Raw genomic sequence first — 24,223 nt, forward strand, 5'->3', positions numbered from 1 at the left:
CCAGTTACCCTACATAACAGTGTACCCCTAAATTTAGCAGCTTAAACAGTGCACTTTTTCCTCACAGTTTTGGTGGGTCTGGATCTTGACGTGGCTCAGCCGGGTCCCCGGTCAGGGTCTCTCCTGAGGCTTCAGGAAGGCGCCGGCCTGGCCACTGCCGTCTCAAGGCCTGCATTGGTGGGGGGGGGTCTGCTTCCATGCTCCTCATGGGTTGCTGTCGGGACCCGGTGCCTTGTGGGCTGTTGGTGGGGACCTGTTTGAAGTCCTTACCACGTCGGCCCCTCCGCAGGGCAGCGCACAGCATGGCAGCTGGCTTCATTGGAGGCTGAGAGGCGGGTGGAAACCATGGCTGTTTGCAAGGTGGCAGCTCTCGCCAGACACTGCGTATTCTGTTCTTTGGGAGGGAATCATTGGGCCCAGGCCACACCCTGTGTGAGAGGAAAGCTAGGAGGTGGGGGTCACGGGGCCATCTTGGAAACCCCCCCACTCCTTGTTTCCTAGACTTGGAAACTGAGTCCCAGAGGGCTAGAGCTAGGATGAGTCATTCGAGGCAGGTTGATGGCATCAGCACCAGTGTGTGAGTTCCGGTTCTGCCTCCAAAGCCCAAGTTGTTTGTCCTCTGGGAGGCTGTCTCAGGCTATAGCCGCAGCAGCTGCCCTGAACTCTCACTGGACACCTTTTCTGCATGAGGCCGGGGAAGCAGGGCCCACAGCCAGGCGGCCCGCCCTGCACTCACCCTTGGCAGGAGCAGCCGTGTTTGTGGGGGCCTTGCTCAGTGCAGGGCTGGGCTGCACTCCGAGCGCATACTCTGACTGCTGCTCACACAGCTGTCTATGTAGGACTCTGCATTCCCATTTTATAGAGGGGACATGGGGGCATGGAGCGGCTCAGGAGCTGTTCAGAGTCACACAGCAAGTAGGTGTAGAGCAGGCCTGACCAGGAGCCAGGTCCTGGGGCCTGTGCCATGGGCCCCTTCACGGCGTGTCCAGGGGATGACGATGCAGGTGCCCCACGTGGGTGTGAAGAGGGCTACACGTTGCTGTCTTTTGAGGGGCATTTGGGAGGCAGGATCTGTAGGAACTGGTGACGGGTGAGACGCAGCACCTGGTGACGAAGGGGCCGTGTGTGGCCTGGGCGGTGGCAGTGGTGGCCGTTCAGGAAGGGGCTGCCAGGAGGCAGAGAGTCCTGAAGGCTGGGTGCTTCCCCAGGGAAGGTGCTGGTCATTGGAACGCCTCTGGTGCTGGTCCTGTCGTCTGTACGCATCATCATGCCTTCTCTCCTGACTTTCCATAATCAAAACGACACCAGCTGAGGATGTCCTGGAATCAGGGCATACTTTGTGGCCCATGCCAGGATCTTCCTGGCAGTTTGATCAGGGCGTCCTTTGTGGCTCACACCTGGACACCAGCTGAGGATGTTCTGGAATCGGGGCATGCTTTGTGGCTCACACCAGCATCTTCCTGGCAGTTTGTGCTGTTGGCAGTGCCTCCAGGTTCTCCCTTCTTATCCGGTCTCTGCAAAGTGCGTGGAATTTTCACAGACATCCTTTAAGATTCAAAGTGACACTGAATGACTGATTCCAGTCATCAGGATGCTGTGAGTTGCAAAGCTGATGTGAGGATGCTTCGGTTTGCACAGGTATCAGCGTGGCTGCCGATCTTTGGCTGCAAATCTACAGCTCCTCACTCAGGGTCAGAGTGAGCAGAAGCCGCTCATCCTGACCGAAGATGATGACGAAGATGACGACGTCCCAGAGGGGGTGGAGCGTGTGATAGGTGCGTGGGGGTCTAAGCGGCGGCCTCTGCTCTTGGGCATCGTCGGGCCAATTCCCCTCCACTCCAGGACCACACTTCCTTCTTCCCTTGCTGGTGCTGGCACTGTCTGGCCACCCGTCCCCTTCGCCGAGTGCACGGTCGCTGCCCGTCCTCTGGCTCCTGAACCCAGGCCTGTCCCTGCCCGTGGACAGTCTCTTCCCGTGTGCCATAGAAACCCTTTTTCCCACCACCTCCCCACCTTTCTGACCTGGGCTGCTTGCTCTGGGCACCTGGGTGTGTCCTCAGGAAACAGTTCTCCCGGGAAATTGAGTTGGGGTTCCTGGGGCTCAGGTCTCTGGCTCCTTGGCCCCTAAACCCTGCTCAGCTCCTTACCTCAGGAGCCATTTTAAACTCCCTTAAACCACGTTACACCTTGCAGGGGTCTCCATCCACTGCCCTGTTCTCCTCCTGTGGGGTCTCCTGCTGCACAGAGACAGTTAGAGCCGTCAGCAGAGCCCCTCATGGCGGCCATCCCGGGACTGGCTCCTGTCCACACACTGTCCTGCCCTCCTGCCACGGTTGGATGAAGTCTTCCCTGGACCCAGGCAGGGCCTCCTCATGTCCCCTCCCTGTGAGGCCCCCATCCTCCCAGTATCTCCCAGCTTCCTGATGGGCAGGCGGGGTCGCGCTGCCTGTGCTGTGCCGCGCTCTGCTCACATCCCCTCCGCTCCCTCCAGGGCAGGTTTCTCCCCAGTCATCCGCACCCCACCTCGACCGTGACCATCAGGGCGCCTGCGGCGCCGTTGCCAGCCCCGAGCCAGCATCCACTCCGGCCCTTCCCTTGACCTTTGCTTCTCAGAGCTCTCCATGGTTGCGTGGTAGGCGCCCGCATCTGTGCTGGGCGGCTCTGAGTCCCGGGCGGGGCCCTGGGTCTGCCCCTTCCCCGTGTCCGCAGCCTGCCCCAGGCTCGTTCCTGTCTCCCACCCCCTGCGGGCAGTCCCCTCTGCCCGCATTCCAGCTGCTGTGCCGGCTCCAGACTGTCTCTCCACCCTCCCCTGTGGTCACTCAGCGAGCTCCTCCGTCAGGGTCTTCCCAGGGCTGCTTGGTGCCTTCGGGCCAAGGCTTCACCCCTGCTGGGGCTTGCAGGGCCCTCACCGTGTGACCCGACCCCTCCCCGCATCCTCTAGGCTTCTGTGTGGTTCTTAAAAGTTCAGCCTGCTGCCAAGGCCTGGTCCCTGGGAGAGATGTCTTCGTGCCGCCGCTGGCTGGGGTTTTTCTCTGGAAGCTTCCCAGCCCACTTTGGTCACCCGTGAGCTGCGGGCCCTTCCCCTGGCCTGGGTGGGGCCGTTGATGTTGGCCTTCACCTGGGGGCAGGCAGCTGCTCCCTGTCGCCTGCTTTAATGGGGTAGATCTGTTTCTTAGGAATAGAGAACTTAGGAACATGGCTGTATGTGATTATTTGAGAACAGAGAGAAGGAAATGTTCTTTTCCTGTCATTAATATTGTTAATGTAATTCCCTTCAGCGTATGCACTGAGTAGCATACAGGATGGGTCACCTTACAGCTGCGAAACTAGGAACTTTGTGTGACTCTGTCATGCATCACCTTCCTCTTCCTACAGAGCAGCTGCTGGTCGGGCTGAAGGACAAGGACACTGTCGTGCGGTGGTCTGCAGCCAAGGGGTAGGTGTCCGCGGCCGCAGAAGCACCCCGGGGAGTGGGCCCACCTCTCATGTGCGATTCAACAGCTACAAATACCCAACAGCTTTGGAGTGGCAGTGCGGCCCCCTCCGTGGCCCCCTCCAACTTACGTGTGTTGCTTTACGCGTTGGCGTGAAGATGGTTCCCGAGGCGGAGCTGCAGGCTCTTCTGTCCTCCTGCCTCTGGCTGGCCCTGCCAGGCCAGGTTTACCTGTTTATCTTCAAAATGTTCGCTTGTTTTTCTATATCCTCATCACTGTGCCCCCCACCTATCGTTCCCCAGAGATGGGGGTCACAGCTCCTACAATGATGGTGCTCAGGGAAGAGCCCTCTTTTGTGGGGTGAGCAGGTGCCAGCCCCTTATTTACCCCTCACTAGCACTTGTCATACCTGTGGGAGTCGACATGCACCCTGCACCCCGGGCCTCAGTGGAGGTCGTGGGGCAGATCCAGCAGGACGTGGCCTGGAGGAGCCGGTGGCCCTGTGGGCTCGGGCTGTGCAGGGACAGTGATACACGTGAAGAAGATGCTGAAGTGTTGGGGAGGCCCCTGATGTGGAGGGGTTGAGGCAGGTCGAGGGGCTGGCAGGTGCTGGGGGGCAGAGAGAACCCTGCTGTGGAGGGGACGAGGCAGGTGGAGGGGCTGGCAGGTGCTGGGGGGCAGAGAGAACCTTGCTGTGGAGGGGATGAGGCAGGTGGAGGGGCTGGCAGGTGCTGGGGGGCGAGGAGGCCCCTGCTGTGGAGGGGATGAGACAGGTGCAAGGGCTGGCAGGTGCTGGGGGGCAGAGAGAACCCTACCCTGCTGTGGACGGGATGAGGCAGGTGGAGGGGCTGGCAGGTGCTGGGGGGCAGAGAGAACCCTGCTGTGGAGGGGATGAGGCAGGTGCAGGGGCCGGCAGGTGCTGAGGTGTCGCGGGGGGCCGGCAGGTGCTGAGGTGTCAGGGAGGTCCCTGCTGTGGAGGGGACGAGGCAGGTGGAGGGGCTGGCAGGTGCTGAGGTGTCAGGGAGGTCCCTGCTGTGGAGGGGATGAAGCAGGTGGAGGGGCTGGCAGGTGCTGAGGTATCAGGGACAAGGCAGGTGCAGGGGCTGGCAGGTGCTGGGGGACGAGACAGGTAGAAGGACCAGCAGGTGCTGGGGGATGGGGAGGCTGGTTTTTGCCCTTACTCTCCCATGCATCTGTGCTGGGTCCATCCATACCATGAGCTCTGGGAGGAGCTCCACAGGGCTGTGCAGGGGCTCACATAGGCCTTTGTGTTGCTATACACAGGGTATGGCTTTTCAGCCCAGAGCCTTGTCTGGTTGGGTGTGATGGGCCCACGCAGTGAGAGGCTGTGCAGGCCTTCCCAGTGTCCTTCCTGGAGGCCCCTGGCCAGGACCTACCCCACGGGGCCATCTCCAGGGACTTGGACCCTGTGAGCTGGCCTCAGGCAGCCTCCGTGTGGGGCTGTGAGCCCGTCACCTGGCCTGATGGGAGCCTGCACAGTCAGCATTTGGGGTGGCACAGAGGAAGCCCGGCTTCAGTAGGGAGGGTCAGGGTGAAGCCCTCAGCGTTCGCCTGCTGCCTCGGTGCCCTCAGCCGTCACTGGTGGCCTGCAGCGTCCACGTTACGGTGGTACATGGTGACCTGCCCTGTGCCCCATGTGCTCACTCGTCCCCTTTGAATCTGGCTGCAGGCTCCTTTACCCTGCAGCGTGTTTTAGTGCGGGGGATCCAAGCAGGGTGTAGGCTTGCCTGGAGTTGGCCCCTTCTCTCCTGGTCTCTGGAGGAAGGGATGGGTGTTCAGGCCATTCACACGTGTCACGCATGCCCTTGGCGACAGGCTGGTGGTGCCCCTGACGGACTGCTGCGTTTCTCTTTCAGCATCGGTAGGATGGCTGGCAGGCTACCCAGAGCCCTGGCGGATGACGTGGTCGGGTCTGTGCTGGACTGCTTCAGGTATGTGAGAAGAGCAGGGGAGGCGTGTGGGCCTGACCCTGAGTTGAGAAGCCCTGGCTTTCCTTATATCCTTTCACGCTTGCTTTTCATTGAGCTGTTTGTCAGAAATCCAGAAGCTCTTTTTTCCCGCTTTTGAAGTTAAACTTGAGAACTCTTGTTATTTCTGGTATGTTGCTTTTATCAACTCCTTCTATTTAAAAACCTTAAGGAAAAAGAGAGTCAGTTTAGACATACACCCATGTAGATGTTTATTCTGAAAGGAAAAGCTCTATTGAGTGAGTTGGGGCTGCTTCGAGAGCTTTCTGTGGGAGGTTCGGGTCTGCCCCTCGCCTGCCCATTAGCCACGTGTATCACTCAGACCTTAAAGTGAGGCTGGTGTGACCAAGGCCTGAGTTTGAAGTTGGATTTCATTTTAATGAAATGTGAGGTTTTGGGAGGCCAAAGCGGGAGGACGGCTTGAGCCTGTGAATTCGAGACCAGCCTGGGCAATGAAGCGAAACCCCATCTCTACAGAGAGTTAAAAAATTAGCCGGACGTGGTCCCAGCTGCTCGGGAGGCTGAGGTGGGAGGATCACTTGAGGCCAGGAGTTTGAGGCTTCATGAGCCATGATGGTGCCACTGCTGCACTCCAGACTGGGCAACAGAGTGAGACCCGGTTTCAAAACAAAACTGAGTGTAGACAGCCACGTGTGCTGTGCCGCATTTGTCTTGTCAGCCTTCAGGGAGTTCTGGGTCTTGGGACCGTGTGGCTTGTGGGTGGTAGAGGTGTGGGCTGGGATGTGCGGGTGGCAGGGCCTGGGGTTTCAGCCTGGGGCCTGCAGACCTGCCGTGGTGTGCTCACACATGTGAGGCATCGATCTGTGACCTCCCCAGGGTTTCTTCCTTTTGCTTGTGTAAATGTCTCTCCCAGTTTCAGCAGTGGAGGGTTGAGAACAGGCGTCCAGCTTGCTCAGGACCCCACTTTTGCTTGTGTAAATAACTCTCCCAGTTTCTGCAGTGGAGGGTTGAGAGCAGGCGTCCAGCTTGCTCAGGACCCCAGGTGTGCTTGTGTAAATGTCTCCCCCAGTTTCAGCAGCGGAGGGTTGAGAGCAGGCGTCCAGCTTGCTCAGGACCCCAGGTGTGCTTGTGTAAATGTCTCTCCCAGTTTCAGCAGCGCAGGATTGAGAGCAGGCGTCCAGCTTGCTCAGGACCCCACTTTTGCTTGTGTAAATATCTCTCCCAGTTTCAGCAGCAGAGGGTTGAGAGCAGGCATCCAGCTTGCTCAGGACCCCAGGTGTGCTTGTGTAAATGTCTCTCCCAGTTTCAGCAGTGGAGGGTTGAGAGCAGGCGTCCAGCTTGCTCAGGACACCAGGTGTGCTTGTGTAAATGTCTCTCCCAGTTTCAGCAGCGGAGGGTTGAGAATGGGCGTCCAGCTTGCTCAGGACCCCGGGTGTGCTTGTGTAAATGTCTCTCCCAGTTTCAGAAGCAGAGGGTTGAGAGCAGGCATCCAGCTTGCTCAGGACCCCAGGTGTGCTTGTGTAAATGTCTCTCCCAGTTTCAGCAGCGGAGGGTTGAGAGCAGGCGTCCTGCTTGCTCAGGACCCGGGGTGTGCTGTTGCTCTGGAGAAAGCTGTCCTGTCAGCACTTGGGAGGCTCCAGTTCGCGTTGCCTGTCAGTCACCAGGGACAGCTCCGTAGCCGTCCACAAAGCCTTGTTTTCCTTCTGGAGCAGATTTCTTGTGCACTTAGCCTCCAGCCTGCTCAGTGACAATTTCAGGAGCACAGGAAACAGTGTGTCAGATATGGGTCATGTTTTTCAGAGCAGTGCGCATGCATGTGTGAGAAATATTCTTCCAGTGGAAACATTGCTAGCAGAAAACATGTTCTTTATCACAACTGCTTGATGGGAGGGCAGGGGTTGGAGGGTGCTAGGTGCTTGGCTTCTCTGTAGCGACCTCCAGCCTTGTTTCAGGCCTGTCCCTGGAGCTCCTTTCTGGTGGTCGTGGTGGGCATAAGTCCTCCTGTCGCCTGGTGCCACCTGTGGCCTTCACAACAGTGTGGTGGGCTCCAGGCCGGGCTTGCCTGTGCCCGTCTGGTCTTTGCCTCTCTCCTCCGGCCGCTGGGCCGCCTGCTCGTCAGGCCTTGTGCGCTCCTCAACTCACTGTGTGTCTTTCCCTCCACAATGTGCAGCCTCTCTGGACTGTGTGTTCCTTACTCCAGCTCACCATCTTGGTCTAGTTTCATTTTTCCTGGCTGGTTTAATCTTCAGGTGCTTTTTTACCTTTATTTTTGTTCTTTTTGTTCTTTTTTTTTTTTTTTTGAGACGGAGTCTTGCTGTCGCCCAGGCTGGAGTGCAGTGGTGCGATCTCGGCTCACTGCAGGCTCTGCCCCCGGGGTTCATGCCATTCTCCTGCCTCAGCCTCTAGAGTAGCTGGGACTACAGGCGTCCGCCACCTCGCCTGGCTAATTTTTTGTATTTTTAGTAGAGACGGGGTTTCACCGTGTTAGCCAGGATGGTCTCGATCTCCTGACCTCGTGATTCGCCCGCCTCGGCCTCCCAAAGTGCTGGGATTACAGGCGTGAGCCACCGCGCCCGGCCTATTTTTGTTATTTTAATGTGCTCATTCCATTTTTGTAGCTAGGTTCTGGGACGGGGTGGCCTTTTTACTCTTGATTTCGCAGGGCCTTCATCTCAAAGTAGCCGCAGGGCCGTCGTCCTGAGTCCTCACAGGATGCAGCTCTGGTCAGCGCCTGCCTTCACTTTCCCTGGGTGCTCAGCATGTGATTGTCAACAGTGGCATAAAAAGGTGCAGCCTCAGAACAGGATGTCTGAAGACACCAGGAAGCCAGGAGTTGCTGGGGGTGGGGTGGCCCGCAGCCCTGCATGGTGGCTGCTTCAATCTTGTCCTTCCCTGGGACGTGTGGTGAGCTGCCAGCCTCTTCTGAAAAGGGTCGGAGAAAGGGCATTAATTATATTAACTGTAAGAACACCCAGCACCCAGGAGGGTTAACTTACTCCCCGCTCCTTTCCTGGGCTGGCTTATGCAGTGAGTGGAGCTGCACCCATCCCTGGGGGTTCAGGATCTGTGTGGCTGATGTGGCTGTCCCCCAAGCATGCACGACTCCCTCAGGACCTGGGGCCCCCTCCCGACTCCCATCACCAGCCCTGCAGCATTACCCAGGACCTAGGAAGTAGCGCCAGACCCCAGGCTGTGGCACAAGCAGGGTGCCTTGGAGAGGAGTGTGTCTGTGTCTGTGCCAACCCCATTGGGTTCTCCCGTGAGCAAACCAACTGAACCTGAGCCCGGGCCCAGCTGTGGGTCCTGCTGACTTGCCCGAGAGCATGTTCTGATACACTCGGTGTGGAGCGTCTGGAAGCCACGGCACTACGCTGTGCCCCCTGCCTGCCACCTGCCCCTGCCCGAGAGCATCTTCTGAGACACTCGGTGTGGAGCATCTGGAAGCCACAGCACTATGCTGTGCCCCCTGCCTGCCACCTGCCCCTGCCCGAGAGCATCTTCTGAGACACTGGGTGTGGAGCGTCTGGAAGCCACGGCACTACGCTGTGCCCCCCCTCGCCCGCCACCCCGTGTCAGCAGGAGCCTCACCACGTGGGTTCCTTTCTGTTCAGCTCTATGGTTTCATTGAGGTTTTGGACTGGGTGATGTGTTCGTTCAAAATTCAAACCGAAGGGAAGAAGACAGCCTCCCCAGACCCCAGAGCCCCCCCGCAGGTGACCTGGGGCACCCGTTCCTCATCCCTCCGGGGACTGATGCAGGTGTGAGCAGATGGATACAGAGGTTTTCTTGTTTTGTTTTTGAGATGGAGTCTCGCTCTGTCGCCAGGCTGGAGTGCAGTGGTGTGGTCTTGGCTCACTGCGATCCCTGCCTCCTGGGTTCAAGCCATTCCCCTGCCGCAGCCTCCCAAGTAGCTGGGACTACAGGCGTGTACCACCAAGCTCGGCTAATTTTTTGTATTTAGTAGAGACGGGGTTTCACCATGTTGGCCAGTCGGGGTCTATCTCCTGACCTTGTGATCTGCCTGCCTCAGCCTCCCGGAGTGCTGGGATGACAGGCTGAGCCACTGCGCCCGGCTGTTTTGTTTTTAGAGATGGGGTCTTGCTCTGTTGCTCAGGCACCATGATAGCTCACTGCAGCCTCTACCTCCTAAGTTCAAGTGATCCTCCTGCCTCAGCCTCCGAGTAGCTAGGACTACAGGTGTGCAACACCACACCTGGCTAATTATTTTATTTTATTTTTGTAGAGATGGGGTCTTGCTATGTTGCCCAGACTAGTCTTGAACTCCTGGCCTCGAGCAATCCTCTTGCCTCGGTTTCCCAAAGTGCTGGGACTATAGACCTGAGCCTGTACCTGGCTAAAATTCTCTCTTTCATTTTACACAGATAATGGCTTACTTGTCACACTTTTCCACCAAACGCATCCTTGAGATCATTTTACATTAGTGCTGTTCCCCTTGCTCTTGATGATCTGAGACCCGTGTACCTGCGACACTCTTTGCCTGCCTTCTCTCTCTCTTCCTCTCCCGCTCATCCGCCCACTCATAGCTTCCGCCGTTTTCTGTTGTCTTCCCTCCTCTTGAGACCCCCCTGTGCTCCCAGGAGTGCCTTAAGCTTGGATCTGAGGGCAGGAACTTGCCCCGGCTGCTTGGCTTCTCCCTGTGCCCCTGGTGTCCATGGACAGGGTCCCCCGTCTGGTTCAACTGTGCCGTGGTGGTGCTGGGCCTCTCAGGCGAGCCTGATGGATGAACGGCACCCCCTGGACCCTGCCTCCCTCACCACCGTGCTACAGTAAACACGTGTCTGATTTAGAAGTAGACATTGGCCTGACAGGCATTTGTTTTGGTATTTTTAAGTCACGGTAACCTTGGTATTTTGTCAAGTTCATTCAGATGTTAACTAAATCTTTGTGAAAGGTGTGAAGCATCTTTCTCCAATGAAAACCCTAAAGGACCAAGTGCTGATGTGAAAATATGCAAAAGGGCTCACGGAGCCTCTGGGCAGACAGTAAACATCTGGAACTTGGACAAAGTTTACCTGTGATTGAGTCCATCGGTGACAGCTCTGAGGAGCAGCTGGTGGACGCTGGTGTCTGTCTCAGCCCCTCCTCTCCTCTGGGCCGGGCACGCAGGAGGTGAGGTAGCCGTCGGGCGGATAGGCACTCTCCGATTTTCCTAAGTCTTCTTGTCTATATTGATTGCCAGCTAGTCATACAATTTAGTGGGTTTTCCTAAATATTTATTTGCTGTCAAATCAATTTAATTAGAATCAGGAGAGCTTCTGAACTACCCCAGGGAAATTAGTACATATAAAATATTATGACTTGATCGATGGCCATTGCAATTGTTCATTAAAAGTTCATATTTCAAATACTGTGAAAAATCTTGAAATGCCAATTCATTATTCTAGCTTTTAATTCTGAGTTTGACTAAACAGTGGGGTGTCATTTAAAGAAGATCTTCCTGCTCCCTTTTCTACTGATGTCTTCCTGTGCTAGGATTCCTGTTTTAAGTTCCTACTCTTCTGAAGTGTCTTATTTCTTTCTATGTGAGCATGGGTGTTGCCCGTACTTGGAGCGACACCGCTGTGGTGGGAAAACCCCACCTGGGACGGCACGGACAGGACGGTCTCTTTGTTTGGGGACTGACCAAGACTTGTCCTCACTCTAGGGAGATCTGAAGAGGCCCTGGGGTGGGCATGGCTGTTGTCTTCGTACTCAGTCGCAGTGTGTTATTTCTTCAGCCAACTGATTATTTGTTTTTTTATTTTGAGACGGAGTCCTCGCTCTGTCACCCAGGCTGGAGTGCAGTGGCTCGATCTCAGCTCACTGCAACCTCTGCCTCCCCGGTTCAAGCGATTCTCCTGCCTCAGCCTCCTGAGTAGCTGGGATTATAGGCGTGAGCTGCTGTGCCCAGCCTTGATACTTTAAAAACTTAGGAATGGGTTTTAGTGAGCCTTACGTGAGCCTTACAGGCACAGGATATGGACCTGCCAGGCTGTGCTCCTTGCCATGCTGTGGGCTTTGAACCAAAAGCTGACATGTGGGCTGTGGTCTCAGGATCTTTGTTGCTCTCAGTTTCCAGGAGACTGACAAGGCGTGGCACGGGGGATGTCTGGCGCTGGCGGAGCTGGGCAGGAGAGGCCTGTTGCTGCCGTCTCGACTCGTGGATGGTGAGTAGCTGAAGCACGGTCGGGGGGATGTCTGGCGCTGGCGGAGCTGGGCAGGAGAGGCCTGTTGCTGCCATCTTGACTCGTGGTTGGTGAGTAGCTGAAGCACTGTCAGCTGCGTCACCAGGCTGCCCGTGGCAGGCTGTAGCCCTTCGTCTGAACTCATCTCTGTGGTGTGGCCCTGCTGCAGGCACGCCCAGAAGAGCTTGAGAACAAGGTCTGTCTACCTTTTTCTCGCATCGGCCTTCGTAATTTCCTAATTGCCTCTCTTTTCTGCTGTGAAATTTTAATGCCACAGATTACCCTGTGTAGCTGGTTTTGGAGGGCCACGAATCCTTGTAATGTCTGATTTTCTTACTCCTCAAAACTAGTTTTCATTCTTGAGGGATGTTGTTGCCCCTTAAGGACACATGCAGTGGCACCTGCTTCAGTTGTAGAACCAGGCACCCCTGGCAGCATCCTGGATCACCTGGAGTGATGTGGTGCTCCCTGGAGATGAGGCTCACGCCAGCCTGAAACCAGGGTGGGAACTGGGGTGGAGGGCCAGGGGAGCTCTGCAGTGGCCAGCAGTGGGGTGGGGACAGAGGGCACAGCATGGCGGATGCAGAGGCACTGCCCCAGACCAGCTCTTGTGCCGTGGCCACACGCAGCCCTGTCTGTGTTTGGTGAGGAGAGTCCCTGGGTGTGGCTGGCAGTGCCCTCTGAGGGCAGGAAGGAAAGGATGTCTGTACAGGATAGAGTGGGGGCCCATCCTGAGAGAGCCCTACCACAGAGACTTGATTCTGTCCAAAATAAAGACACCTGAGATGTGGTGGCCTCGCGTCTTCCCAGTGTGGAGCTGTGGTGGCGTCTGAAGTGACCGCTTTGCACTTGGCATTTTGATGTATAGGGAGAGCTTTTAGAGCCTGCAGTTCTTTTTTTTAATGTCTCTGCTTATTTTTTTCAGACTTCTTTAATTTGTAGACCTCTTTATTGAGATCTAATTTACATACCATAAAATGCACTCATTTAAGTATACAGTTAAGTGGTTTTTGTATATTTACAGAGTTGCGCAACTATTGCCATAATTTAATTTCTGAACATTTTCATTGCCTCCAAAGGAAACCCTGTGTTTAAGAGCTCTCTCCACTCTCCCCAGCACCCCCGCCCTGGCAGCCACATCTCCAGTGTCTCTGTGAATTTGTCTTCTATAGACATTTCATAACAGTGGAACCTACAACGTGTGATCTTTGGTGTCCGAATTCTTCCACTGAGTTTCTCTGTGTCGTAGCCTGTGGAGTGCCTCCTTCCTTCCTGTGGCAGAGCCTCGTCCTGCTGTGTAAATGCACCACACACCACGTTCTGTCCATCCTGTTCATCAGCTGACGGACATCTGAGTTGTTTCCACCTTTCACTGTTAGGTTAATGCTGCCGTGAACATTATGTACACGTTTTTGAGTGGATGTTGGGTATAGACCTAGTAGAAATGCTGGGTCATACGGTAACTCCATGTTTAACTTTCTAAGAACCTGCCAAACTTTTTCCAAAATGATTGCACCATTTCACATTCCTGCCTATAGTGTATAAGGGTTCTGCTTCTCTGATCCTCACCAACACTTGTTTTTATCTTTTTTTTTTTTGGACGGGGTTTCACTTTGTTGCCCAGGCTGGAGTGCGGTGATGCAATCTCTGCTCACTGTAATCTCCACCTCCCAGGACTAGGCGATCCTCCCGCCTCAGCATCCTGAGTAGCTGGGACCACCGGTGCACACCACCACGCCAGATTAATTTTTTTTTAGTTTTGTTAGAGACAGGGCTTCACCACATTGCCCAGGCTGATCTTGAAGTCCTCAGCTCAAGCAGTCCACCCGCCTTGGCCTCCCAGAGTGTGGGGAATACAGGTGTGAGCCACCACACGTGCCCCCTGCTTCTTTAAAAAAAAAAAGCTGTCCTAGTGAGTGTGAAGTGCCCCCTTGTTGTGCTTTTCATTTGCTTTTCCCTAACGACTGATAACACTGAGCATTTTCTGTGTTTGCCCATTTGTATGTCTTCTTTGGAGAAATGTCTGTTCAAGTTCTTTACTCATTTAAAAAATTATTTTTTAATTGTTGTAAGTAGGAGTTTTTTATGTATTCTGGGTGTAAGTCTCATTGGATATATGAGTTTTTTATGTATTCTGGGTGTAAGTCTCATTGGATATATGAGTTTTTTTTATGTATTCTGGGTATAAGTCTCATTGGATATATGAGTTTTTATGTATTCTGGGTGTAAGTCTCATTGGATATGTGAGTTTTTTTATGTATTCTGGGTGTAAGTCTCATTGGATATGTGAGTTTTTTATGTATTCTGGGTGTAAGTCTCATTGGATTTATGAGTTTTTTATGTATTCTGGGTGTAAGTCTCATTGGATATGTGAGTTTTTTATGTATTGTGGGTGTAAGTCTCGTTGGATTTATGAATTTTTTATGTATTCTGGGTGTAAGTCTCGTTGGATATATGAGTTTTTTATGTATTCTGGGTGTAAGTCTCATTGGATTTATGAGTTTTTTATGTATTCTGGGTGTAAGTCTCATTGGATGTATGAGTTTTTTTATGTATTCTGTGTGTAAGTCTCATTGGATATATGAGTTTTTTATGTATTCTGGGTGTAAGTCTCATTGGATATATGAGTTTTTTATGTATTCTGGGTATAAGTCTCATTGGATATATGAGTTTTTTATGTATTCTGGGTGTAAGTCTCATTGGATATTTGATTTGCAGATGTTTTATTGCATTCCATGGTTGCCTTTTCACTTTCTATTGATTGATTGACAGAGTCTCGCTCCGTTGCCCAGGCGAGAGTGCAGCGGCCCCATCACAGCTCGCTGTCACCTTGATCTCCTGGGCTCAAGCCGTATTCCCACCTTAGCTTCCCAAGTAGTTGGGACTACAGGGGCGCACCACCATGCCTGGCAAATTTTTTTCTTTCTTTGAGACAGGATCTCATTCCTATCGCCCAGGCTGGAGTGCAGTGGCTTGATCTCAGCTCACTGCAGCCTCCACCTCTCAGGCTCAGGCGGTCCGCCTACCTGAGTCCCCTAAGTAGCTGGGGCTACAGGTATGTGCCACCATGCCCAGCTAATTTTTGTATTTTTTGTAGAGGTGGGGTTTTCCCATGTTGTCCGGGCTGGTCTCGAACTCCTGAGCTCAAGTGATCCCCCCGCCTCAGCCTCCCAAAGTGCTAGGATTATAGGCATGAGCTATTGCACCTGGCCTTCATGCCTGGCTAATTAAAACATTTTTTGTAGAGATGGGGTCTCGCTATGTGGCCCAGGCTCGTCTTGAACTTCTGGCCTCCAGTGATCCTCCTGCCTCAGCCTCCCAAAGTGCTGGGATTGTAGGCTGTACCTGGTGTGTTTTCAATTTCTTTGATGGTGATATTTGATCCAGGTTTTAAATTTTAGTTAAGTCCAGCTCATCAGTCTTTTCTTTCTTGTGTTTCTGGTGTCATAGCTAAGAAATCATTGCTAACCCCAGAACATGAAGTTGTGGTTTCATTTAACATTTTGTTCCATCCCAAGTAAGTGACTTGTAATGTTTATTTGTGACACTAGATGTGTGTGAGGGTGTGTGTGTGAATGTGTAGCTGGGATGGAATGAAGTCCCTGCCTGTGGGTAGCCAGCTCCAGGTTCACTCGAAGGAGACAAGAGACCCTACTGGCTTATGTGTGTGCTCTGTCGTGTCTAATGGCAACACCCACTGACCCCAGGCAGCTGGAGAGGTTATGGGTGTTGGCGTCATAAACGAGAAGGGTAAAGCTATTGTTCAGAAACGGATACATGATGTGGAATACACTGGCCCATGACCTTCGCATGATTGGCTGGCCCCTTCTACCTGGTGGTGCCCTCCACGTGAGCTGAACCCTCTTTGCAGCCCCCATTCTGTACCTGGTGGGACATGGAGAAGCTGTGCTGTCTCTGGGCAGGGCAAGGGTTCTTTCAGGCAGGGGTGAAAGAGATCCTGTCTTGGGGCTAACTCAGGAGGTGACAGGGCTAACATTTGATGAGCATTTGCAGCATACTTTTTATGTTTTTGTTTTAGACCTCACACCATTCCTCTGAGAGCCGTCTTGTTTATATAAAGCTATAGTTGGGAGCCACGTGTGGTGGCAGTGCCTATAGTCCTAGCCTCTTGGGAGGCCAAGGCAGGAAGATCACTTGAGCCTAGGAATTTGAGACCAGCCTGGACAACATAGTGAGACCCCATCTCTAAACACACACACACACACACAGACACACAAACACTGCAGCTGTGGGAGCCAGGAAGTCTTTCTGGAGTCACAGCTCATGCTCAGCCCTTCGGCCTCCTCCATGTCACATGGCTGAGCTGTCCCTGCACCTCCTTGTCTCCTTGGAGAGTTACTGTGGTTCTCTGTCAGTTTAGTTTGAAAAGTGAAAACAGGCTGGGCACGGTGGCTCATGCCTGTAATCCCAGCACTTTGGGATCACCTGAGGCCAGGAGTTCGAGACCAGCCTGGCCAACATGGTGAAACCGCGTCTCTACTAAAAATACAAGGATGTGGTGTTGCATGCCTGTAATCCCAGCTACTCAGGAGGCTGAGGCAGAAGAATCGCTTGAACCTGGGAGGCGGAGGTTGCAGTGAACCGAGATCGCACCACTGCACTCCAGCCTGGGCGACACAGCAAGATCCTGTCTCAAAAAAAAAAAGCGCGAAAACAAATGCTTGACAAATAAATGTTGTAGAAAGACACAATATAGATGAGCATGTTTGATGACTAAAGCTTTTGTTTGTCTTAGAGGAAATGTGGAGCTTCATTGGTGCATGCTAAAGGAGGAAGAAGTAAAACTAGGGAAGTCAGGTGAGCAGGCAGTGATGCAATGTTTGCCTTGAAGGCACCCTGGGTCTTTTTGCCCTTAGTCCTCTGAATAGGGACTCAGGAAAAAAGCATTGCATTTTCTTTGGGTTACTTTTTAGGGAATCCTGCTGATTCTTCTCCACACATGCAGTGCACACACACACACACACACACACAGAATCGCCATCTGTTGTGCTGTAAGCCTATTTCTTGGTCTCTGACTCTGTGCACACCACCACGCCCAGCTAATTTTTTAAAGAAATTCGAAAGCAGTCTGGGCAACAAAAAGAGATCCTGTTTCTACAAAAATTGTTTTAAAAAGGTAGTTGGGTGCAGTCCCAGCTACTCAGGAGGTTGAGGCGGGAGAATTGCTTGAGCCCAGGAGGTTGAGGCTGCAGTGAGCCATGATTGCACGCTGCACTCAAGCGATCCTCCTGCCTTGGCCTGTGGACAGTGGGCCATGTTCTTTTTCTCTTCACGTCATCACCTCTGTTTGAGGACTACTGTTAAAGGGCTACTTGGTCTTTATTTTAGGTGATTCAAATTCCAGGACTTTTCTTGAGTGGTCCTGGCGTAGGTCCTTTCACCTTTTTTGTGGCTTCTCTTTGAATGCCTCTGTTGTTGTGGCAGGAGGAGGTGGGCACTCCTCACCATGAGTAAGCTCATATAACGTTTGTGAACCCTTACGGTTTCCTTTGTTGGATACAAGAAGCACAGGTTGGGGGATGCATTTGGTTTAACTTTACCGTTTTTTTTTTTTTGAGACAGAGACTTGTCTGTTGACTAGGCTGGAGTGCAGTGGCGCCCTCTTGGCTCACTGCCAGCTCCATCTCCTGGGTTCAAGTGATTCTCATGACTCAGCCTCCCGAGTAGCTGGGATTACAGGCGCCTGCCACCATGTCCAGCTAATTTTTTTATTTTTAGTAGAGACCGGATTTCTCCATGTTGGCCAGGCTGGTCTCGAACTCCTGACCTCAAGTGATCTACCTGCCTCTGCCTCCCAAAGTGCTGGGATTACAGGCGTGAGGCACTGTGCCCAGCCAACTGTACTATTTTGATAAAATGTACACATGTGCTCCTAATTATGCATTTTGTGGTTTTCATCAGTATTTTGCTTTTTGAAAAATGTCAAGTGTTCTGATCTCTTTGGACATTTTGTATGAACCCTATTTCCCTTGCTATCCTTATTGATTGACAATTGTGCATATTGGTTTGGGTAATAATAACTAGCATTTGGTGTTTTTCTGAGCTTCTTGGATGTGTAGATTCATGTCATTCATCAGACTCGGAAAGTTTTCAGTCATTGTTTCTTCGGGTATTTTTGCTGCCCCTGTCCTCTCCCTGTGGGACCCTTGTTATGTTAATACACATGTTGGTATGCTCGGTGGTGCCCTGTGAGTCTCTTAGGTTCTGTACTCATTTCAGCTCTTGAGTCCTCAGTTCCAGAATTTCTCTTTAATTTCTCTTTTAATAATTTCTTTTTGAGACAGGGTCTTGCTCTGTCGCCCAGGCCTGGAGTGCAGTGGTGGTATCATGGCTTACTGCAGCCTCAGCCTCCCAGGCCCAAGCAGTTCTCCTGCTTTAGCCTCCTGAGTAGCTGAGACCACAGGCCTGCTGCACTGAAAAAAAAAATTGTAGAAACAGGATCTCGCTTTATTGTCCAGACTCCTTTCAAATTCTTGGACTCAAGTGATCTTCCTGCCTTGGCCTCTCAAAGTGCTGGGATTATAGGAGTGAGCTGCTGCGCCCAGCCTCTTTTTATAATTTCTGTCTCTTTATCAACATTCCATGTTAGTTTAAATGTTGTTCTTTTGGTCTCCTTTAGTTCTTTGTTCACAGTTTTCTTGAGATCTGTGAGTGTAGTTAAAGTAGTTGATTTAAAGTCTTTGTCTAAGACTGAGCACAGTGACTCACACTTGCTTCCCAGCACTTAACCTTTGCTTTAAAGCCTAAAAAGGAAGAAATCTTTGCATACGTGTTTCCCAAATAACAGATTTGAGGGCTGTGTTGGCGACGTAGGTCTGTTTATACACACTGTGTGGCCAAAGCAGGTCTCTGTTAAATTAGCGTCTACAAAGCTTTTCTCATGCCTTCCCTCAAATTTAGGAAGCTGCCTATGCAATCTTCAGGCTGGGGTCCTTCACTGCCCTCTCTCAAGGAGGCCTACCCCTTCCTCCAGAAGGTGCAGTCTGTCACCCCATGTCCTATAAAGTGTAATTGTCTGGTGTCCCACAGCCATAGAAAAGCCCATTCTAACCTTCCTGCAACTTTCTGAAGGATGGAGAGCATGTTTGTTTCACTGCTAGGAGGCTCAAGGTCCCTGTGAACCTGCATCAGGTAGTAAGCCCTGCATGTCGGAAATACAGGCTGCCTAACTCTTATCTAAGGTGATGTTTTGAGAAAATTTTTCAATGTCTAATAAATTGTATAAATTTTGAAAAAATTTCAATAAACATTAAATTTTTATGTTTATATAAATGTTATAAATTTTGAAAAATGTATAAAGTTGCATTGGAGCACACGCTCTCAGCGTTCATCGAAGACGTACAAGCAGCATTTTATGACGATGTTGCTGCAGCTGTGTTGGGGTCTTGTTAAAAGCACCATTCAGTAGATTAATTCCCACCTGTGGACTATATTTTCTGGCTTCCAAAAGAAACTGTCATGTTTTTCTCTCTGGATGACGAAAACTCTGCACGTCCTTCCTACAACAAATGTGATTGGCGCCCACTGCCCTTGGCAGTGGAGGTGAGGACACAGCGTTTCTGTGACAGTGAAGGGGACAGGGTTTGGAGGGAGATTCAGACATTAAACAAGGAAACAAAGAAGGGAGCGATTTCAGAGAATGGATAAAGTCGTTAAGAAAATACAAAAGGGCGGTGAGATCCTCAGTGATGGGACCAACCAGTGACTTGAATAAGACTTGGGGAAGACCTCCTGGGGCGACATTTATGCTGAGAGCTGCTACCGTGAAGGAGCTGAGCAGGATGGATTCCTGACCGCAGCATCTCCAAGAGGAACGAAGGCTCGCGTGAGCTAGGACGGCGGAAAGAGCCGAAGAGTGGGCACAGAAAAGCGCCTGGGGGCCAGATCCTAGAGGGGCTTCAGGAACACAGTGAGGGGTTTGGAAATTATTCAACATAAAGTCGGATACTGGGGAATACTCGGGAGCGCGGTGGAAAGGAAGAACGAGGCCATTCGGGAGCTGCCACAGTGTTCGGAGTGAGACCAGAGCTGTGAAGGAGGAGAAAAGGAAATACTTACGCTGCATGTAGGATTCTGAACTCAACAACTTTGCTGTTCTAGTCAGTGGAAGAGAGTGAGATAGTAAGAAGGTCAGTGAGTGACATGTTGGAGCCGTCCACACAGAAATGGTCTACAGAGTTATGGGTTGATCAGTTCGCACAGGAGGGAGTGAGAGATGAGGAAGGTGAATGGGTGGAAAAGCTCGAATCGGGTTCCCAGGCTCACTGGCATGGGGAGGTGGAGAAAAGGGGAGGAAGCAGCCGACATGGAAGGAAGGAAACCCTCAGAGGCTCCTTCAGAAGGGATATTTTATAGGAGAGGAGTCCGATTCTGCGAGGGGGAGGGGGTGGAGGACCAGAGTTTCCCCACAGGCTCTGGAGCACGGAGGTGGATGGTGAATTCCAGGAGAGCAGCTCCAGCTGAGGTCTAGGGACAAGGCGCTCCCTCCCTAGTAGAGCCGTTGGGGCTCAGTGCCAAGGCTGGCTCAGGCTCCTGTTGGGGGCCCCTGGCTGTGGCCTGGCCTGACCCTGCTGTCCCCCGCAGGCCTGTGTACCTCAGTTCCCAGGTGATCAAGGGGGCCTGGGAGAGGCTGGCTCCGAGCACATCCTGACATGGCCCCAGTGTCCAGTTCCCCGCCTGTTTTTGTTGGTTTGTTTAATCTTGGAAGGCTTTTAAGCTTTCAGGTTTTCAGGAAAATGAAAAGCATGAAACATCTTTAACTTTGTACGTGGACCGATTGTTCTTTTTTTGTGTTAATGGTGTTTTTTTCCATGTGTGAACATGTGTGTTTTGTGTTGCACTCCGCCCTGCTCTCCCTCCCTCCCTATAGAACGTGGCATTTTGGCTGAACGTTAACACTGGTGGGGGCAGACGGCAGTGGGCCTCTGCTGAGACTGTTTAGAAAGGGCATTGTCGGCATCTTCTCTTACATGTGAATTCAAGGATCCTTTATTTTTTTTCAGCTTTATTGATATACAGTTCATCTACCATATAATTCACCCATTTAAAATATATAATTGTATGGTTTTTAGAATATTTTATTATTAGAGAATTGTGGTAAAATATGTATAACAAATTTTCTCTTTTAATTGTTAAGCAAATTAATCCGGTGGCATTAATTACACTCTCACTTTGGTACAACCATCACCATTGTCTGGTTCCAAAACTTCTCATCACCCCGGATTACGAAGTCACTCGCCCCTGATTCTCCTTCCCTTCAACCCTTTGTAACTGTAGTCTACTTTCTGCTTGAAAAAGGACTTTGCCTGTTTTAGAGATCTTGTACAAGTGGAATTGGACAATATTTGGCCTTTCATGTCTGGCTTATTTTATTTAGCATCATGTTTTCAAGGTTAATCTGTGTTGTAGCATGTATCAGAATTTCCTTTCTTTTAAAGGCTGAATAATTCATTGTATGGACATACCATATATTTATTTTATTTTTACTTTTATTTTTTTTTGAGACAGAGTCTTGCTCAGTCGTCCTGGCTGGAGTGCAGTGGTGCGATCTCGGCTCACTGCAAGCTCTGCCTCCCGGGTTCACGCCATTCTCCTGCCTCAGCCTCCCGAGTAGCTGGGACTACAGGCACCCGCCACCATGCCCGACTAATTTGTTTTGTATTTTTAGTAGAGATGGGGTTTTACCATGTTAGCCAGGATGGTCTCGATCTCCTGACCTCATGATCCACCCGCCTTGGCCTCTCAAAGTGCTGGGATTACAGGCGTGAGCCACCATGCCTGACCCGTATATTTATTTTTTAAAGATGGGATCTCACTGTATTGTCCAGGCTGGAGTGCAGTAGCTGTTCACAGGCTCAATCATAGTACACTGCAGCTTCCAACTTCTGGGCTTGAGCAACCCTCCCACCTCAGCCTCCTGAGTAGCTGTGATTGCAGGTGTGCACCACCGCACCTGGCCATATTTTCTCGATCCATTCATTTGTCAGTGGACACTTGGGTTGTTCCCACCTTTTGGGTATTGTGAATAATGCTGCTGTGGACATGGATACAAGAACCTGTTTCAGACACCTTTTTTTTTAGTTCCTTTGGGAATATACCCAAAGTGGAATTAGTGGGTCATGTGGTAATTCTATGTTCAACTTGTTGAGAGCTTATCACTTTTTGTATGTAAAAATTACGAGTGTTTAGTTCTTAAGTCGGGTCATGCGTAAATGCAGAAACGTAGTGTAGTTAAAAAATAAGTCTTGAAATGTCCCTCTCTGACAGCTTTGAAGAGGATAGTGGTTCTCCCAGCATGTAGCTTGAGATCTGAGAACGGGCAGGCTGCCTCCTCAAGTGAGTCCCTGACCCCCGAGTAGCCTAACTGGGAGGCACCCCCCAGTAGAGGTGGACTGACACCTCACATGACCGGGTACTCCTCTGAGACAAAAATTCCAGAGGAACGATCAGGCAGCAGTATTTGCAGTTCACCAATATCTGCTGTTCTGCCACTGCTGCTGAAACCCAGGCAAACAGGGTCTGGAGTGGACCTCTAGCAAACTCTAACAGACCTGCAGCTGAGGGTCCTGTCTGTTAGAAGGAAAACTAACAAACAGAAAGGACATCAACACCAAAAACCCATCTGTCTGTCACCATCATCAAAGACCAAAGGTAGATAAAACCACAAAGATGGGAAAAAAACAGAGCGGAAAAACTGGAAACTCTAAAAATCAGAGCGCCTCTCCTCCTCCAAAGGAACGCAGCTCCTCACCAGCAACTGAACAAAGCTGGATGGAGAATGGCTTTGACGAGTTGAGAGAGGAAGGCTTCAGATGATCAAACTACTCCGAGCTACAGGAGGAAATTCGAACCAATGGCAAAGAAGTTAAAAGCTTTGAAAAAAAATTAGACGAATGGATAACTAGAATAACCAATGCAGAGAAGTCCTTAAAGGACCTGATGGAGCTGAAAACCAAGGCATGAGAGCTACGTGACGAATGCAGAAGTCTCAGTAGCCGACGCGATCAACTGGAAGAAAGTGTATCAGTGATGGAAGACGAAATGAATGAAATGAAGTGAGAAGAGAAGTTTAGAGAAAAAAAGAATAAAAAGAAACGAACAAAGCCTCCAAGAAACATGGGACTATGTGAAAAGACCAAATCTACGTCTGATTGGTGTTCCTGAAAGTGAGGGGGAGAACGGAACCAAGTTGGAAAACACTCTGCAGGATATTATCCAGGAGAACTTCCCCAATCTAGCAAGGCAGGCCAACATTCAAATTCAGGAAATACAGAGAACTCCACAAAGATACTCATCGAGAAGAGCAACTCCAAGACACATAATTGTCAGATTCAGCAAAGTTGAAATGAAGGAAAAAATGTTAAGGGCAGCCAGAGAGAAAGGTCGGGATACCCACAAAGGGAAGCCCATCAGACTAACAGCTGAAGTCTCGGCAGAAACTCTACAAGCCAGAAGAGAGTGGGGACCAATATTCAACATTCTTAAAGAAAAGAATTTTCAACCCAGAATTTCATATCCAGCCAAACTAAGCTTCATAAGTGAAGGAGAAATAAAATACTTTACAGACAAGCAAATGCTGAGAGATTTTGTCACCACCAGGCCTGCCCTAAAAGAGCTCCTGAAGGAAGCACTAAACATGGAAAGGAACAACCGGTACCAGCCACTGCAAAAACATGCCAAATTGTAAAGACCATCAAGGCTAGGAAGAAACTGCATCAACTAACAAGCAAAATAACCAGCTAACGTCATAATGACAGGATCAGATTCACACATAGCAATATTAACTTTAAATGTAAATGGGCTAAATACTCCAATTAAAAGACACAGACTGGCAAATTGGATAAAGAGTCAAGACCCATCAGTGTGCTGTCTTCAGGAAACCCATCTCACGTGCAGAGACACACATAGGCTCAAAATAAAGGGATGGAGGAAGATCTACCAAGCAAATGGAAACCAAAAAAAGGCAGGGTTTGCAATCCTAGTCTCTGATAAAACAGACTTTAAACCAACAAAGATCAAAAGAGACAAAAAAGGCCATTACATAATGGTAAAGGGTTCAATTCAACAAGAAGAGCTAACTATCCTAAATATATATGCACCCAATACAGGAGTACCCAGATTCATAAAGCAAGTTGTTAGTGACCTACAAAGAGACTTAGACTCCCACACAATAATAATGGGAGACTTTAACACCCCACTGTCAACATTAGACAGATCATTAAAAAGTCAGAAAACAACAGGTGCTGGAGAGGATGTGGAGAAATAGGAACACTTTTACACTGTTGGTGGGACTGTAAACTAGTTCAACCATTGTGGAAGTCAGTGTGGCGATTCCTCAGGGATCTGGAACTAGAAATACCATTTGACCCAGCCATCCCATTACTCCGTATATACCCAAAGGATTATAAATTATGCTGCTACAAAGACACATGCACACATATGTTTATTGTGGCACTATTCATGATAGCAAAGACTTGGAACCAACCTAAATGTCCAACAAGGATAGACTGGATTAAGAAAATGTGGCACATATACACCATGGAATACTATGCAGCCATAAAAAATGATGAGTTCGTGTCCTTTGTAGGGACATGGATGAAACTGGAAACCATCATTCTCAGCAAAATATCGCAAG

General features: G+C 50.9%; 1 protein-coding gene across 11 annotated transcripts in view; it reads left to right on the forward strand.

The window, feature by feature from the left end:
* TBCD (tubulin folding cofactor D) overlaps positions 1-24,223 on the forward strand; it is a 202,595-nt gene that overhangs the window by 51,591 nt on the left and 126,781 nt on the right. For all 11 annotated transcript variants that reach the window (XM_054535917.2, XM_054535919.2, XM_054535913.2 and 8 more), the window contains 4 exons: positions 1,639-1,775; positions 3,376-3,436; positions 5,312-5,386; positions 11,456-11,550. In XM_054535917.2, coding sequence (XP_054391892.1) covers positions 1,639-1,775; positions 3,376-3,436; positions 5,312-5,386; positions 11,456-11,550 — 368 coding nt within the window. The remainder of the gene's footprint in view (positions 1-1,638; positions 1,776-3,375; positions 3,437-5,311; positions 5,387-11,455; positions 11,551-24,223) is intronic.

This window comes from Pongo abelii, chromosome 19 (assembly GCF_028885655.2).
Source record: "Pongo abelii isolate AG06213 chromosome 19, NHGRI_mPonAbe1-v2.0_pri, whole genome shotgun sequence".
Taxonomy (NCBI): domain Eukaryota; kingdom Metazoa; phylum Chordata; class Mammalia; order Primates; family Hominidae; genus Pongo; species Pongo abelii.